This window comes from Heterocephalus glaber, unplaced genomic scaffold, assembly GCF_053883595.1.
Source record: "Heterocephalus glaber isolate CG9 unplaced genomic scaffold, H.glaber_assembly_v1.0 deba00001532, whole genome shotgun sequence".
NCBI lineage: Eukaryota > Metazoa > Chordata > Mammalia > Rodentia > Bathyergidae > Heterocephalus > Heterocephalus glaber.
In genome coordinates, this window is record NW_028258330.1 from 14,450,184 (window position 1) to 14,468,329 (window position 18,146).

Below are 18,146 nucleotides of genomic sequence, written 5' to 3' on the forward strand. Positions count from 1 at the left end.
AGTGTTATTAATGAATTTTCCAAACAACACACAGTATAAAAAGTGAGACACAAAATAATACTGTAAAAATAATCAATTTATATCAAGTTACAAAATTGGTGAAGCTACACTATTTAGGAATATATATATATATCATATATATATATATGAAATTCACAAAGCAGGGATCATTATAATCTTGAACAAGTGCTTACCTCAGAGGATGGGAAGGTTATTTTGATAGGAATGAGTACATGAGGTGCCAATAACTTCTAGTTCTTGGTTTAAGTGATGTTATACGTACTTTTTATAGTCACTAGTTAAACTGAAAAGTACATTGTATGTGTTTGTTGTTGTATATAAGATGTAAGAAATAAAAATGCTAAATAGGACAAAACCAATAAATTGATATTTCCTTTCACAAGACAGTTCCCTTAGAACTTGGAAATTAGCATACATTAATTTACCTGATGCCAATTACTCAAGGACAGGCTGCAGTCTCTAAAACTCCAAAGATGAATAATAGTCTAAGGATTTAATTGTGACTGCTGAGATGTTCTACTTTAGGAGGCTTTATTCAAAAGGGGTCAGGTCTGCCCAGCTAGCTTTCTTAGCAACATTCTTTCACTCTACCTTGAAGGAAATTTCAGTTGTCATGGTGAAGCCGTGGGTGATGACAGGCTCTTCTTCTGCAGTTCTTCCTTTCCAGCAGTCCAGCTCCACACAACGACACCCAGACAGAAGCACTTGGCGATACATCTCAACAGAGGAATTTCCAGCCAGCTGGCCAGCTACAAAACACCAACAAAGCAAACCCCAGAATCCCATGAGTCTAGCAAGATAGTGAGTGGAGGCTTCTTCTAAAGGCTCTTCAATGACAAGAAAACAGTGTTTAAGACTGGACCAGTTGTTCTAGCCTTTCTTCTCCCTCAGGAAACCAGAGAGCAGAGGTCAAGCCCAGATGGAAGCATGGTTCTTTACCATTGGGCCAAGGGAAGAGAGAATAGAGGGAGGAAGGCACAGTAATACTGATAATGGCACATGTTTGTTAACAGCTTACAATGTTGGTTACAGGTTTTAGACATAATATGTACTAAACACTTAACTTTCAAAAAACATTCTCTGATAACAAAAGCATTTTGGATAATGGCATAAAGCAAGTCATTCATTTGTCCAGATTTCCAAAGCTGGAAAATGGAAAATGCAGAATTTTGTTTGTGCAGCATGGCTTAATTAGTGCTAAGAATGTGCTAGTTCCTAAATTCTTCTACAGTTTCAATTCATATCAAAGTTCCAACTGGTTGTCATTATTTTTGGCAGTAACTGATGCACTGGTCCAAAATTTCATAGGGAAATATACCAAAAATATTAAGAAATATAAGTCACCAAAAGGATCTTGAAAAACAGGAACAAATTTGGAACGATCACATTTCCCAATTTTAAACTATATTAAAGCTATCATAATCAAGGCAATGTGGTACTGTCACAAGAGTAAAACTATAGATTAATGCAATAGAAATAAAAAATAATAAACTCTGATTTATAGACAACTGATTTTCAACACCATGGCCAACACAGCTCTATGCAGAAAGACTTCTTTTCCAATACATTGTCTTGGGACAAGTGGACAATCACATATAAAAGAATGAAGCTGGATCCCTATTTCAAACCATATACAACAAATTAACTCAAAATGGTTCAAGTTCTTAAATATGAAGTTAAAATAAATCTCTTAGAAAACATAGAGATGAATCTTTGCAACTTGGATAAGGCATTAATTTTGTGGGTATAACACCAATAGCACAAGCAACAAAAGGAAAAATAAATAAACCGCATCAAATTTTAAAAGTTTTGTGAAGGGAACTGAAATACCCTAGTGAGGCAGTGAGAATTATTAAGAATTAAGAGTCTTGAGACAGCTGTCCCCAGCACTGAGGTGAGCATCACAGGCCATTGTACTACCACCCCCAGAGCTGAGGAGGAGCCTTCAAGGCTATCACACTACCGCACCCAACACCTAGAAGCATAACCACCCGCAATGCTGAGGTAAGCATTCCAGGGCACCATACCACCCCCCCCCCAGTGCCTAGGAGCACAGCCCTGTGGGCTCCAGCAGCACACATCCACTCTGTCCTGCCCTCTTTGAAATGAGGAGACATGTAAACAAGACTCAAAAACAGACTTCCAGATCACCTAGAGCAACCACAAAGGAAAACAAGATAGAACAATCTGATTCTCAACCACTTGGACTTGCTGAATTGGCAATAAAAGAGGATCTCGAAAAAATGAAATCAGAAATAATTTCTCAGATAACAGCAGTGATTGTGCCCATAGTGCAAGACATGATTAATAAATGTAGAGAAGACACAGACAAAAAAATAGAGGAGCTGAGGAACAGGATGGAATCCCAACATAGGAAAAAAAATGAAACTGATAATGCAGATGAAAACAGATTTCCAGGAGATTAAAAATTCCATTTGAAAGTTTACACAGCAGAATGAGCCAATGTGAGAACAGAATTTCAGATATAGAAGATAGGATCGCAATAAGTGACCAGGAAAACAAAAATTTCTTTAAAATAGTGAGGGACCATAAGAAATCAATCCATCAACTACTAGACAATGCAAAGAAGAATAACATAAGACTGATTGGAGTCATTGAAGAAATAGGAGAGAGTGCAGATGACATAAAAAAAACTGTTCACAGAAGTGATGGCAGAAAATTTCATAACTATGGAAAAAGAACTTGACATACAGGTAAGTGAGGCATATAGGACTCCAAATAGCCTTGATCAAAAGGCATATAATAGTTAAGATTCCAGAAACCCAACAGAAGAACAAAATTCTACAAGCAGTTAGAGAAAAGAAACAAATCACATACAAAGGAAAGCCCATCAGAATCACAGCACATTTCTCAACACAAACCCTCAAGGCAAGAAGAACTTGGACTGATGTATTTCAAGCCCTAAAGGAAAACAGCTTCCAACCCAGATTGATGTACCCTGCAAAACTATCTTTCAAAATTGATGGAGAAATAAGATACTTTCAGGACAAAGAGCACCTTAGGAATTTCATGAATACCAAACCAGCACTCCAAAAATATTTAGACAATATCCTAGAAAAAGACAATGAGGATCACAACCCCAGGAAGCCCTGCAGAATCAATCCATCAGGCACACCAAGAAATTAAGTGTAAAGGGGGAGAATCCAATAAAAAAGAAAACGTCATGACAGGGATAAGTCAATTCATATCAGTTATAACCATCAATGTTAATGGTCTCATTTCCCCAATCAAAACAAATAGACTGGCAGAATGGGTCAAGAAGCAAGATCCAACAATATGCTGCATACAAGAAACACACTTAATTAAAAAAGAAACAAGCTCTGAAAGTTAAAAGGTGGAAAACAATACTCCAAGCAAAAAGAATCTAGAAAAAAAGCAGGACTAGCTATCCTCTTTGCAGATCAAGTGGATTTCAAACCAACACTGATTAAGAGAGAGAAAACAGGACACTACATCCTTATAAAGAGAACAATCCACAAGGAAGAGATGATGATTATAAATGTATATGCACCAAACACTAGTGTACACAACTATGTAAAACAGATACTAACAGACATGAAAAGTCATATATGCACTAATACAATTGTAGAAGGGGACCTCAACACCCCACTGTCACAAATAGATAGATCAACCAGACAAAAAATAAATAATGAAATACTAGAACTCAATCGAACTCTTGAACAAATGAACTTAACAGATGTTTACAGAGTCTTCCACCCCACAAAATCAGAATACACATTCTTCTCAGCTGCACATGGGTCATTCTCCAAAATAGACCACATACTCACAAATACAACATGTTTAAGTAAGTCCAAAGGAATTGAAGCTATCCCCTGTATATTATCAGACCATAGTGTGATGAAATTGGAGATCCATAGCAAAAGAAACTCAAAAAATTTCATAAACATATGGAAATTGAACAACACACTTCTGAATAACCAATGGGTCACAGAGGAAATTAAAGAAATCAGACAACCCCTTCAATTAAATGACAATGACAATACAACATATTGGAATCTATGGGACACAATGAAAGCAGTCTTATGAGGGAAATTCATAGCACTGAATACACATATTAAGAAAATAGAATGAGCCCAATTAAACAACCTGATGCTGAACCTCAAGCTTCTAGAAAAAGAAGAGCAGGATGACCCCAAAGCTCATACAAGGGAGGAAATTGTAAAGATCAGAGGAGAAATCAATGCAATGGAGACTAAGAGAATGATACAAAAAATCAATGAAGCCAAGAGTTTGTTCTTTGAAAGAATCAACAAAATTGACAAACCCTTAGCCAACCTGATCAGAAAAAGGAAAGAAAAGTCCCAAATCCAGGCAATTATGAATGAAAAAGGTGAAATTACAACAGACCCAGCAGAAATCCAGAGGATCTTCAATACCTACTTCCAGAACCTATATACCAGCCAATAAGATGGAAAATACAGAAGAAATGGATAGGTTGCTAGATACATATGAATTACCGAAGTTGAACAAAGACCTAAAAAATTCTAAGCAACCCAATATCAATCAATGAAATTGAAAACACAATTAAAAACTTACCAACTAAGAAAAGCCTGGGTCCTGATGGCTTCACTGCCAAATTCTACAAGACATTTTGAGAGGAACTACTACCACTACTGTTTCAACTCTTCAATGAAATTGAAAGGGAAGTAATACTCCCAAATTCATTCCTGGAAGCAAGCATCACCTTGATCCCCAAAGAAGAGAAAGACCCAACCGAAAAAGAGAACTATAGGTCAATCTCACTAATGAACTTAGATGGCAAAAATCCTTAATACTTAATAAGATACTGGCAAATAGAATGTAGAAGATCATCAAGAAGATCAAACACCCTGACCAAGTAGGATTCATCCCAGGGATGCAGGGATGTTTCAACATATGCAAATCAAACAATGCAATACACTGTATCAATAGAGCCAAGGACAAAAACCATATGATCATCTCACTAGATGCAGAAAAACCATTCGACAAAATCCAACATGCATTTATGATAAAAACCCGACAAAAAATTGGAATACATGGTCTCTACTTCAATCTGATAATAGCCATCTGTGAAAAACCAACAGCCAATATCACACTAAATGGTCAAAAACTGAAATCTTTCATACTAAAATCAGGAACAAGACAAGTATGTCCACTATCATCACTCCTGCTCAGTATAGTCTTGGAAACATTAGCCACAGCAACTAGAAAAGAGAAAGAAACAAAAGAAATAAAGATAGGAAATGAAGAAGTCAAATTGTCATTATTTGCAGATGATATGATACTCTACATCAAAGATGCCAAGAACTCCACCAAAAGTCTTGTAGACTTAATAACCAAATTCAGTAAGGTAGCTGGACACAAGGTCAACACACAAAAATCAATAGCTTTCCTCGACATGAACAACAGACTCACTGAGAGAGAAATAGGGCCAACAATTCCTTTCACAATAGTATCCAAAAAACTGAAATACCTAGGAATCAACCTAACGAAAGAAATCAAAGACCTCTTCTCTGAAAACTATAGCACTCTGAAAAGAGAGACTGAAGATGATATCGGAAAATTGAAAGACATCCCTTGCTCCTGGGTAAGAAGGATCAATATAGTGAAAATGGTGATACTTCCCAAACTGCTATATAGATCCAATGCAATCACAATTGAAATTCCAGCAGTATACTTCCTGGGCCTTGAGAAAACAATCCAAAAATTCGTTTGGAACAAGAAGAGACCTAGAGTAGGAAAAGCAATTCTAGGCAACAGAGACATGGCAGGGGGTATCACAATCCCCAACTTGAAACAATACTAAAATGCTACTGTGATAAAAACAGCATGGTACGGGCAAAGAAACAGACCTGAGGACCAGAGAAATAGATTAGAAGATGCAAAAAACAACTCCAGACACTCAGCCACCTCCTGTTTGACAAAGGAGCCAAACACTCTCACTGGAGGAAAGATAGCCTCTTGAATAAATGGTGCTTTAAAAATTGGGTTTCAACTTGCTAAAGACTAAAACTAGACCTATATCTCTGAACATGCACTAAACTAAAATTGAAATGGATTAAAGATCTAAATATTGAAACAGAAACACTAAACTGGCTGGAAGAATGGTTAGGAAGAACTCTTGAAGAGACTGGTTTAGGAAAAGATTTTATGAACAAAACCTCAGTTGCCTGTGAACTAGCACAAACATTGAACAAGTGGAATCTCTTCTTATTAAAAAGCTTCTGCACAACAAGAGAAACCCCAACAGTGTAGAGAGACAACCCACAATGTGGGAAAAAAATTTTCACCTGCTGTTCCTCATACAAAGGTCTACTATCTAGAATATATAAAGAACTTAAAAAAAACAGTCCTCTCAAATTTAAAGACCCATTCCAAAAATGGGCATCTGAAATGAACAGATATTTCTCAAAGAAAGAAGTAGAAATAGGAAATAAACATGAAAAAAATGTTCAACATCACTGGTCATTTGAGAGATACAAATGAGAACAACATTGAGATTCCACCTCACTTCAGAAAGAATGGCTGCTATCATGAAATCAACCAATAACAAATGCTGGCGGGGCTGTGGGGAAAGAGGAACACTGCTCCACTGCTGGTGGGAGTGTAGACTGGTGCAACCACTGTAGAAATCAGTATGGAGATACCTCAAAGAACTAGGACTGGAAGTCCCATTTGACCCAGTTATTCCCCTGCTGGGTATCTTCCTCAAAGAATTAAAAGAATCATACCACAGTGATATATGTGCGCCCATGTATATAGAGCACAATTTGTAATAGCTAATACTTGGAAGTAGCCCAATTGCCCATCAACTGGAGACTGGATAAAGAAAATGTGGTTTTGTTATAAAATGGAGTACTACTCAGCCATAAAAAATGAGAAATTTGAGACATTTATAGCTACATGGATGCACATTGAGGCAATACTCTTAAGTGAAATAAATAGGACACACGTGTAAATACCAAATAGTTTCTGTAGAGTGAGAAACTGAAAGTGTAAATAAGGACTTAAAGGTATAATAGATAATGTGAAATAGGAAGAAAAGGGGCAAAGGGGAAGGGGAAGTGGGAGGAGTAGGGGAAAGGAAAGAAGGGAATGGAATTAATATGAGAAAATGAAAAAATGGAAACAAAGTCTTTGTAAATAGGGAGAGATGGAGGGGTTGGAGGGCAGGGGAAGGGGGAAAAATAAGAATCAAGAGAGATTATGTAAAGGTGCAAATTTCTAATGATGAATGTCATTATTGTATACCTAAAATGTACCAATAAAATTAATTTTAAAAAAAGACTTGAGGTAGAAATGCATAGGATGTGCAGCAAAACTAATTCTCTTTCACTTAAGAAATCATGGCAGTCACTGATTCTTGATAAATTAGTTTTGAAAGATTAATTAATAATTTTTAAACAAATCCCTTATCATACACATCGAAGTCTTTGGTTTTCCATTGTTAAAGAGTTTCTTTGACTCATATTCTATAAGCATCCTTTTTTTTTTTTAAGTAGCCAGTTAAAAGATGGCAGGTTGGTGAAAATTGTCAAAATGACTTTGAAATGGACAGGATCTGTCTGCCCTGTGGAGACACCGGAGAAAGGGTATCGGATTAAGCCTACTGGGTTAATTTTATTTTTATATGCATGTTATAGTATATAAGCATTAGCATAAAAAGCAGATGACATTCTTGAGTTCTACAAAACCCTGAGTGAGGTCTGCAGAATCACTTTTCTCTACTGAAAACAAAAAGGCATTTTAAATGCATAAATGTATTTGCAAAAACAGAAATGCTGACAAAACAGACTAGAAATTTCTGATGCTGGAGAGTCAATTTTCCATTTATAATTTCCTTAAAGTTTATTGTCATTGTAAAAATTTACAAATGTCCTTGCTGGATAAAGGGTAAGGGGACAGTAAATGTGAAGGGGAAAATATACACATTTCTATTTTTCCTAAAATTCAAGGAAGGGTACCCTAAGCAAAGAAAGTGAAGAATTTAAGTAATTTTCAGGTTAACTCCTTTAAAAATGCTTGCTCCTAAAAGAGTTGCATAGGTATTAAAGAATAGTGTGTGTGTGTGTGTGTGTGTGTGTGTGTGTGTGTGCATGTGTCTACATGTATACTGTTCAGGGAATTATTTAAACTCTATTACTGACTGACTGCACCCAACACCATTATATATCGTGCAATTTCTGAGTCTATCTCATAAAGGCTTTGTTGAGTGTTACTGTCTTTGACAGTACCATGGATTTAGAAGCTAGGTCAGAGTTAGTGAGCAAAGTCAATACTAAAGTGTTCTGTTATAAAGGTCCAAAGAATGCCAGAAGCATTTCTTTGAATTTGCATATGAATTTTTTTTCTATCATTTAAAGAACTATTAGAAAGAATTTTTAAGTGTTGATCAATAAATGTTCTAAAAGGTGAAAGGGATGGTAAGACAGATGGTTGGGTTTGTGAGACACAAAAGAATCTGAAAAGATTGAGAGAGAGAGAGAGAGTTTTACTCAACATCTACCACAATCAGATTCTCCAAGGTAAATCTGCTGCTCATTCTTAAATTGAATAATATTTATTAGAAACAAAGTCTTCCAACAAAAGCATATTTATCCATAATTTTCATATTCTTTGGAGTGAATATTAGGTTCCCCATATATTTTATTTCATTTATGCAGATTTTTTCAAACACAAAATATTCTCCATTATTCTCTGATTTTCTGCCTAGAGTTTCAAGTTGGTTTATTTTTCTTCCCTAAAAATTTTAACTTGTCTTTATTAGATCCTATCCAACCACTGTATTTCCACTTGATTTGATCCAATAAATATAGCCTCTGGGCCCTGTGATTGCCAGGGCTTGGGACTGTTGATGTGCCTTGAGTCATCCAATCCTTGGTATTTCTGAAACTAGCATTTGACATCATCTGTGCCTGGCCATGAACACCCTCTGGAACACATTCCAAACCCATGATTGAACTTAGAGCTGGAGCTCCCTCTCAGATTAATTTAGAATACTGCCTCAAGTCATAGTTGTGCAACTTCTCACTTCACTGCATTCATTTTGAGTGGCTGGTTACATTCACAAGAGTTTTGTCTTGGATTACCCAAGGCATCCAGAGAGAGAAAAGACCAGAAAATTGAAAATAACAATTCCCCTATTAACACAGGTTTCTGAGAAATTTCTCAGGCTGATGAATAATTGCCTATTTTTAAGTTTATCATTACTGGCTGCCTTCCCATCATCCTCTAGGGTAAGAAAGTTCCAGAATGGGATGCATTTGTTAACAACTTCTTTAGTAAATATTGTTTCCTTCAATAAATGGAGATGGGGACTATTTTTCATTCCCTTTTCTGTGACAGGCATTCTAAGCATTGTAGAGCTACACCTATGAGGAAATCCCAAATACAGAGAAGGTGTTGTTGATCTTTACCAGGTCTACAGCCACCGGCTTGACTTAATCTCTGTCTTCTGTAACACCTCCTGCCACCTGGTGAATCGTAAAGCTTTTGTAAACACAAATCCAAATATCATGTGAAGGCAAGGCTAAGATGAAGTCATTTCCACTCTTGGGATGACAACATTAAGCATATTCCTTACTGATACAGGAGTGCCACCACCAGTGTCTTACACATTTTCAAATAGTATGGGAATACTGCCCTCTGTGAGCACGAAATACTGGTCACTATGGGTACAAAAATGAGAAATATTCCTTACTTTACCACCTAGGAAGGGAGGTAAGAATAAATAAAGAAGAAAGTATTCATTTAATAAGGAATGTACCATACCTATCACCATGCAATAAACTAAGATCAAAGTGGATTAAAGATCTAAATATTAAGACAGAAACACTAAACTAGCTGGAAGATAAGTTAGGTAGAACTCTTGAAGACCCTGGCATAGGAAAAGACTCTATGAACAAAACCTCAGTAGCATGGGAACTAGCACAAAGAATCAACAACTGGGATCTCATCTTATTATAAAGCTTCTGCACTGCCAGAGAAACCACCAACAGAGCTAACAGACCACCTACAATGTGGGAAAAAAATATTAGCAGCTGTACCTTAGACAAAGGACTACTATCTAGAATATATAAAGAACTGAAAAAAATCGGACCCCCCAAATTCAAAGACCCAATTCAAAAATGGGCATCTGAAATGAACAGACATTTCTCAGACAAAGAAGTAAAAGCAGCAAATAAATATATGAAAAAATGTTCAATATCACTGGTCATTCAAGAGATGCAGACGAAAGCAACACTGAGATTCCACCTCACCCCAGAAACAATGGCTGCTATCAAGAAATCAACCAACAACAAATGCTGGCAGGGTTGTGGGGAGAAAGGACTCCTTCTCCATTGTTGGTGGAAGTGCAGACTGGTGCGACCACTGTGGAAATCACCATGGAGATACCTCAAAGAACTAGGGCTAGAGGTTGCACTTGCCCCAGCTATTCCCCTGCTGGGTATCTTCCCAAAAGAATTAAAAGAATCATACCACAGCAATATATGCACACCCAGGTTTATAGCGGCACAGTTTGTAATAGCTAAAGCTTGGAAAGAGCCCAATTTCCCATCAACTGGAGACTGGATAAAGAAGATGTGCATTTTTAATAAAATGGAGTACTCCTAGGGCACAGAATGAGAGCCAGTCCCAGAACCTGGAAGGAAGCTCCCCCGCCGCCAACCCAAGCTCCTAGGGCAGAGAATCTGAGCCAGTACAATCACTCTAAAGGAAGCTCCCTGGCCGCCATCCCAAGCTCCGAGGGTAGCGTGAGCCAGTCCCAGAACCCAGAAGGAAGCTTCCCCACCACCATCCCAAGCTCCTAGGGCAGAGAAGGTGAGCCAAGTGCGTGCCAGAAGCAACCTCCCCCCGCCCCCCGTGGAAATGAGAAGACATGTAAACAAGCCTCAAAAACAAACTTCTGGATCATCTACAGCAACCCCAAAGGGAAATGAGATGGAACACTCTGATACTCAACTACCTGGACTCTCTGAACTGGCAACAAAAGAGGATCTGGGAAAAATGAAATCAGAAATAATTACTCAGATAACAGCAAAGATTTGGCTCATGGTGCAAGACATGATTAATAAATCTAGAGAGGACACAGATAAAAAAATAGAGGATCTGAGGAACATGATGGAATCCCAACATAGGAAACAAATGGAATCTATAAAACAGATGCAAACAGATTTCCAGGAGATTAAAAACTCCATCAAAAGTCTGCGCAGCAGAATGAATCAATGTGAGGATAGAATTTCAAATATAGAAGAAAAGATTGCAATTAGTGACCAGGAAAAGAAAAATTGCTTTAAAATTGTAAAGGAACATGAGAAATCAATCCAGCACCTGCTAGATGATGCAAAGAAGAATAACATAAGACTGATTGGAGTCAATGAAGAAACAGGAGAGAGTGCAGAGGACATAAAAAAACTGTTCACAGAAGTGATGGCAGAAAACTTCCCAAGGAGGGGAAAAGAGCTTGACATACAGATAAGTGAGGCATATAGGACTCCAGCTAGCCTTGATCAAAAAAAAAATCTACACATAGGCATATAATTGTTAAGATTCCAGAAACTCAACAGAAGAACAAAATTCTACAAGCAATTAGAGAAAAGAAACAAATCACATACAAAGGAAAGCCCATCAGAATCACTGCAGAGTTCTCAATGCAAACCCTCAAGGCAAGAAGAGCTTGGAGTGATGTATTTCAAGCCCTAAAGGAAAACAGCCTCCAACCCAGATTGATGTACCCTGCAAAACTGTCTTTCAAAATTGATGGAGAAATAAGACCTCAGGAACTTCATGAATATCAAACTGGCACTCCAAAAAATTGTAGACAATACCCCAGGAAAAGACAATGAGCATCACAACCCCAGGAAACCCAGAAGAATGAATCCATTGGGTGTGACAAATTAAACACAAAGGGGGAGAATCCAACAAAAAGAAAAAGTCATGAAAAGGCTTTGAAAACTTTTACCTTCATCTCCCTAGTGAGTGTATAATTCAATCTTGTTATTGTACTGATTAGTATTTTTCTGATTCTAGAGTTGCACACCTTTCTTTGTGCTATACTGGCTATTTATCATCTTCTTATGTCTACTTTTTAATTGGGTTGTCTATTAATGAGCTGTAAGAGTTCTTTATATATTCTGGTCACAGGTTATATGCATTGTAAATATGGTCTGTTTAAGGACTACTTTTCATTTTAATGATGTCATTTAAAGTTCTAAATTTTGATGGAATCTCATTTATCAATATTTTTCTTTTATGCATCATGTCTTTTGTATCCTAGGTAGTTCTTGCCTACCCTGAATTCATAAACATTTTCCCTTAAAATTTCTTCTTAAAGTTTTATACTTTTAGGCTTTCTTATTTAGGTTCATAGATCCCTTCAAGTTATTTTCATGTATGGAAATAAAGGGTTGAGGTTGACTTTTTATATACGGATGCCAGGTGTTCTAGTGCCGTTTGCTGAAAACACTCTCTCTTCCTTGGCTCTTGAATTGAGTTTATATTCTATAAAATGCTAATGTTAAATAATCTTTCAAAACTCAGTGGACCATATATGTGTGGTTCTATTTCTAGATTCTCTGTTTTATTCCAATGAGCTATATGTCTTTCCTTACACCAACATTGCCTTGATTAATGTAGCTTTAGAAGTCTTAAAATTAGGTACTAAATGTTTTCCAACACTTTTTTTTTAACTTTTCAAGGTCCTTTGTATTCCTACATAACATTTAAATTTCAATATCCAATTCTTCATTTATAGCAAGTATACACAGACCTGAATTTTTATATATACCTTGTGTTTTCTAATCTTGCTAAATTCAAATACAAATTCTAGGGGGCTTCTAGAGATTTCTTAGTATTTTCTCTGTAGATGATCATTTCATCTACATGTAAAGATTTTGCTTCTACCTTGCCAATCCTATCCTAATTGTGTCACTTTATTGCCAGACTATTTTGGTGGGGTCTAGGTTTCAAAGTTTAATGGACAGATAAAGAGTAAGCATATCTGCCCTTGTTCCCCACCTTAAGGAGAAAGCATTGTATCTTCTCCATTCATATAAGGCATTCTCGCTGGAAGTATGGAGTATATGTCTTTAATCTGTTGAGAAGGTTCTGTTCTACTTCTAGCCTCCTGATAGCTTTTACCATGAACAGCTGTAGAATTTAGTCCAATACTTTTTCTCCAACTAGTGACTGGATCATATGGCATTTTCCTTTCCTCTGTTAAAATGATGACTTTTGGGGGTGGATCTTCCAATGCTGAACCAACACTGCCATCCCTATAACAAAACCACTTTCTACATCCTGCCAGATCTGACTTCTAATAGTTTGTTTTGTTAAACAAATCTCTATCTCTGTTCATACTTTTTTCTTCTATTATCTTTATCCAGTTTTAGGATTAGCACAATGTTGATTTCCTAAAATGAGGGGAGAAGTGTTTCTTCTTTTTTCTGCTTTAATTGTTTGATATAACTTATCGGTTAAAATGTATATGAGCCTGCTGTTGTCATATAGGTAAGTTTTCAAGCTAGGAATATACTTTCTTTAATAGGTGCTATTCAAATTTTATATTTCCTCCAGAGTTAGTTTCATTAATTTGTCCTCCAAGGTACTTCTTAGAAGTTGTCAAGTATATTTCAGAAAAGATTTTTGTAATATGCTTTCTATATCCTTTTATATTCTGTAAAATCTGTGGTAATGTCTCCTAGATCTTGATATTGTAATTTAAAAACTGTATAATTGATATTGTGTAAGAGGAAGAAAAGGTCTAAAGGAGCAGGGGAAGTGGGAGGGGTAGGGGAAAGGAAAAAAGGAAAAAATATGAGAAAAGGAAAAAAATAGAAACAAAGTCTTTGCAAATAGGGAAGGGTGGAGGTGGTGAAGGGAGGGCAAGGGAAGGGAAACAAAATAAGAACCAAGATACTCATGTACAAGATCCCAATGATGTACGTAACTGTCTTGTATACCTAAAATGTACCAATAAACTTAAAGGGAAAAAAAATGGATTACTACTCAGCCATAAAGAATGAGAAACTAGAGACATTTATAGCTAAATGGATGCATATTGAGGCCATACTTTTAAGTAAAATAAATAGGATACCCATGTGTAAATACCAAATAGTTTTTCTAATGTGAGAGCCTGAAAGTGTAAATAAATATAAAAATGATTAAAATGAATAATTGATAATTTGAAATAGGAAGAAAAGGTCCAAAGGGGTAGGAGTGGTGGGAGAGGAAGGGGAAAGGAAAGAAGGGAAAGGAAAAATTATGAGAAAAGAAAAAAAATGGAAACGAAGTATATTTAAATAGGGAAAGGTTGAGGGGCTGAAGGGTGCACAGGTAATGGGGAAAAAATAAGACCCAAGATACATCATGTACAGGTACAAGCACCCAATGATAAATTTAAACATATTGTATACCTAAAATGTACCAATAAAAGAATTTAAGGAAAAAAAAAAAAAAAAAGAACTCAGTCCTGGCCTTGGCCCAGAGAGAAAACTCAGCTGCAGTGCAGAAGGCCTTGGCCCACTATGACCAGCAGATGGGCTAGAAGGTGCAGCTCCCCACAGACACCCTCGAGGAGCTGCTGGAGCTGCACAGAGCATGTGAGACGGAGGCCATGGAAATATTCACAAAGAACTCTTTCAAGGATGAGGACCAAAGCTTCCAGAAAGCATTACAGACTCTACTAGATGCAAAGCATACAGATATTTGCAAGCAGAACAAGGAAGCCTCTTCAAAACATTGCTCAGTTTTACTTCAGGACATTTTTTGTCCTCTGGAACAAGCCATGAAGTTCAGGATTTATTCTAGGCCAGGAGGCCATAATCTCTTCCTTCAGAAAAGGGAAGAGCTGAAGGCAAAGTACTATCAGGACCCCAGGAAAGGAATACAGGCTGAAGAAGAGCTGCAGAAATATTTAAAGCCTAAGCAGTCTATGAGTGATGCAAACCTACAAACAGACCAGGCTCTCACCGCCAAGGAAAAGGAGAGGGAAGAGGCTCAGTGGAAAGCAGAGGCTCAAAGGGCCAAAGCTGAAAAACTGGAGGCCATTGCCAGGGAGAATCAGCGAATCATGGAGGAGGAGAGGCTCCATCAGCAGCAAGTGAGACAGATGGAGATAGAAAGAGCAAACTTTCTGGCACAGCAGCAGAGGAAACAGGAACATCGGCTCCAGGAAGAGGCTGAAAGACAAAAAGCAATGGCTGAAGCTGAACTCAGAAGACAGCAAATGGAGCTCCAACATCTCCAGAGGATGTATTGTTCTAGAGACAGATGGCAACACAATCAGTGCATTTTACAATGAAATGGAAGAAAACAAAAGACAGAGAGAGACTGAGAGTCTCAAAGCTTGGCAGAGACTGTCTCAAGGCTGACAGTCTAAGGCTTGTCCCTCCTGCTAAACCCACAAAGGTCACTGTGCCTGGAAGACGGACTGCTGAACCACAGCTGTCTACCTCTCTATGTCTTAAAGATAAGCTATAAAAACAATATGTACCTCTACCTCCCTACCCTTTGCTTAGTTCTATTCTATAAAATTCTGCTTGCTCCCCTGCCCTGGCTGAAGAACAGATAAATATGAGAACAAATGGAGAAATGGGGCTTAGACTTTGGAAGGTGCCTTCTGCTGGGCCCCTAGCTAGCGAATAAATCTGCCTTTCCCTTCAGTTCTCTGAGTGCTGTGCTCTTCCTTGGTCTGCCTGCCCTCCAAGTGCCATTTTGACAATAAAGTGGTTAAAATCAGAAAAAAAAATAAGAAGTTTAAACTCTCCTTTCACACTTCTGGTCATTCTTTCTCTCTCTTCCCTTTGCCAATAGAATAGTATATCTATTTCTGATATGGTCCAGAATTCCCTCCCCATCCTGCAGTAAATCTGGAATCTTCGCAGGCATGCATGGCAGCTCCATGGCTCACAGGGGTGATGAATAGAGTGAGTCTTTTCTGTGTGGTGTAACTCTGGACTACATATAAGGGGATAACACAGAGTCTCCTGGTGGGGTAGAGATGTTGGGAAACTCTGGGAACATTTTCCTTACTCCTAAGGCTACAAGAAAGGAATATTCCAGATGCTATATGTGGATCTTGGTTCATAGGAAGACAATGATTATGTGTAGAATCATCTTGAAACCACAAGGGATCAAGAAGATAGAAAGCACCAAGGATATCTGGTGACATTAAAGAAGTCCTGATTTAACCAACTGTCAACCCTTCTCTGGACACCTTATGAGGTTCATATTTAAGTCATTAAACAATATTTTCATATTGTTTTCAGCCACAAGGACTCTGATTGTTCTAATTTATCTTTATTTTATAAAGAAACAGAGCCTCAGAAGAGGTAAGCATGTAAATTAGGTAAATATAAATTTAAACCAGATCCCTTTATTTCCGAAGCTCATCTTTTCATTCTACCACCCAATTTTCTTCAGCCTATGTATATGTCAAATAAAAGACATGATAAAAGGTTACATATGCTAAGGGATAATAAGTGAGAGAGACATTAAAGAAGGGATAAATACAAGGGTACCTACAACTAGGCCCAAGTCACTTTTAGAGCTTTTCTGCAGCCAAGAACATGGACATGAGGAGAGGATTTGAATTATAATTTGAGACATCCCATCAAATAATTTAATTTATTAGATCAATAGGGATAAATAGTCAAGTCTAACATTTTTGTCTAAGCTAAATAAAGATTTTAATTATGCAGAGAGATACCACTTTTCCTTGCTTTTATATGGAGTGCCAACTACTATCTCTTAAATGGTTTGGAGCATAGGAAGTTTATGAAATGCTGCTAAGGTGTAGGTTGAAATGATTGCATACTGTTCTGTCCTCAGTGGATTTGTTTTACTTCAGTCATTAGGGTGGATTCCTCAAGAAAAACAATAATTTAAAACATAATCACTACTGGGTACACTGCCAAGACCATCCAAAACTCAGGCAAATGACCCTTGTAATTAAAATCCAACTCATTCTGTACATATATTTTTCTCAATGACCTGATTTATTTTTCCTTCTGGGCATCTTGATATTCAACAAGGAACAATAACTAGTAGAGAAATAGACACAGTAATGCATTGCCAAATTGACTGAATTTTCATACTGCAGATTTCATTTTTAAGGTCCCCTTGAAGGCTCAAAAGAAAACATTCTACATACTGAAATTCTTCGTATTTGGATTTAGTCTGGAATTTCTCAGGAGTGTCAGTTCTTAAAATGCTCCAAGAAAATAAGGAGAATAGGGCAAGGTGGTTGTAGAGTCGGTGATCATTTTAATCACTGTGAATCTCAGATTCTTTTTTCCTATATTCAACACACATTAAAACGTGTTAGCTGTTCTTTGTACTTCGCATTACTTGGAAGTCTCTGACTAGGAAACCTTTCCTTTCTACACAAAGCATCCATTACAGGAAATAAGATTTCTAAGATAGGATTTCCACTTGCTTTGGAAATGGCTGCAAAATATAAAATATAATTTATTTTCTAGGTATTGATTTTAAAATTTAATTAGATTCCATTGGATTAGGCTTTGGTTATATTTTTATTTTATAATATTCTTAATTGGTTTGGGGGAGTTTGAATTTGTATAGCAGAGATGTTCATATTTATCCATATTCCTCTGAGAAATAGAACCTCTATATTAGTTTTAAATGCAATTAAGACAAGGATATTACTACTAACATATAAAGTAAAATAGAATTTAACCCATAAGTCAAAAGAATATTTCAGGCCAAACCTTGAGAGTCTATATTAACCTGTTAATATGGTTTTTGCTTTATCTTTTGCTTGTTATACAGAATTTCTCCTTAATTCCTTGAAGGAAAATAAAAGACTTTGACTTGTATTGTATTGAAACAAAGTGATATTGTGAGGAATTCTACTGAACACAAATCTTGGTGTAACAATACATAGCTCAGAAAATCAATCAAGATAAACAACAAAATCAGTTAAGATCAGAGTAGGATTTAACAGAATTATAGAGTTTTCAAATATTAAATATTTAAAAATACATGCACTTTAATATTATTAGAAATTAAAGAATTAGAAAATTTCTCAGAAATCATTTATACAAATCTAATACAAAAATCTGGAGACAGCTATTTGAGTTCTT

The 18,146-nt window shown here is 36.8% G+C and overlaps 1 protein-coding gene and 1 pseudogene across 7 annotated transcripts in view; one reads left to right on the plus strand and one right to left on the minus strand.

Annotated features, from left to right (window-relative positions):
- Plcb1 (phospholipase C beta 1) overlaps positions 1–18,146 on the minus strand; it is a 794,669-nt gene that overhangs the window by 180,053 nt on the left and 596,470 nt on the right. For all 7 annotated transcript variants that reach the window (XM_004840810.3, XM_004840812.4, XM_004840809.3 and 4 more), the window contains one exon: positions 613–770. In XM_004840810.3, the coding sequence (XP_004840867.1) occupies positions 613–770 (158 nt within the window). The remainder of the gene's footprint in view (positions 1–612; positions 771–18,146) is intronic.
- On the plus strand, positions 14,599–15,350 carry LOC110348304 (guanylate-binding protein 5 pseudogene; annotated as a pseudogene).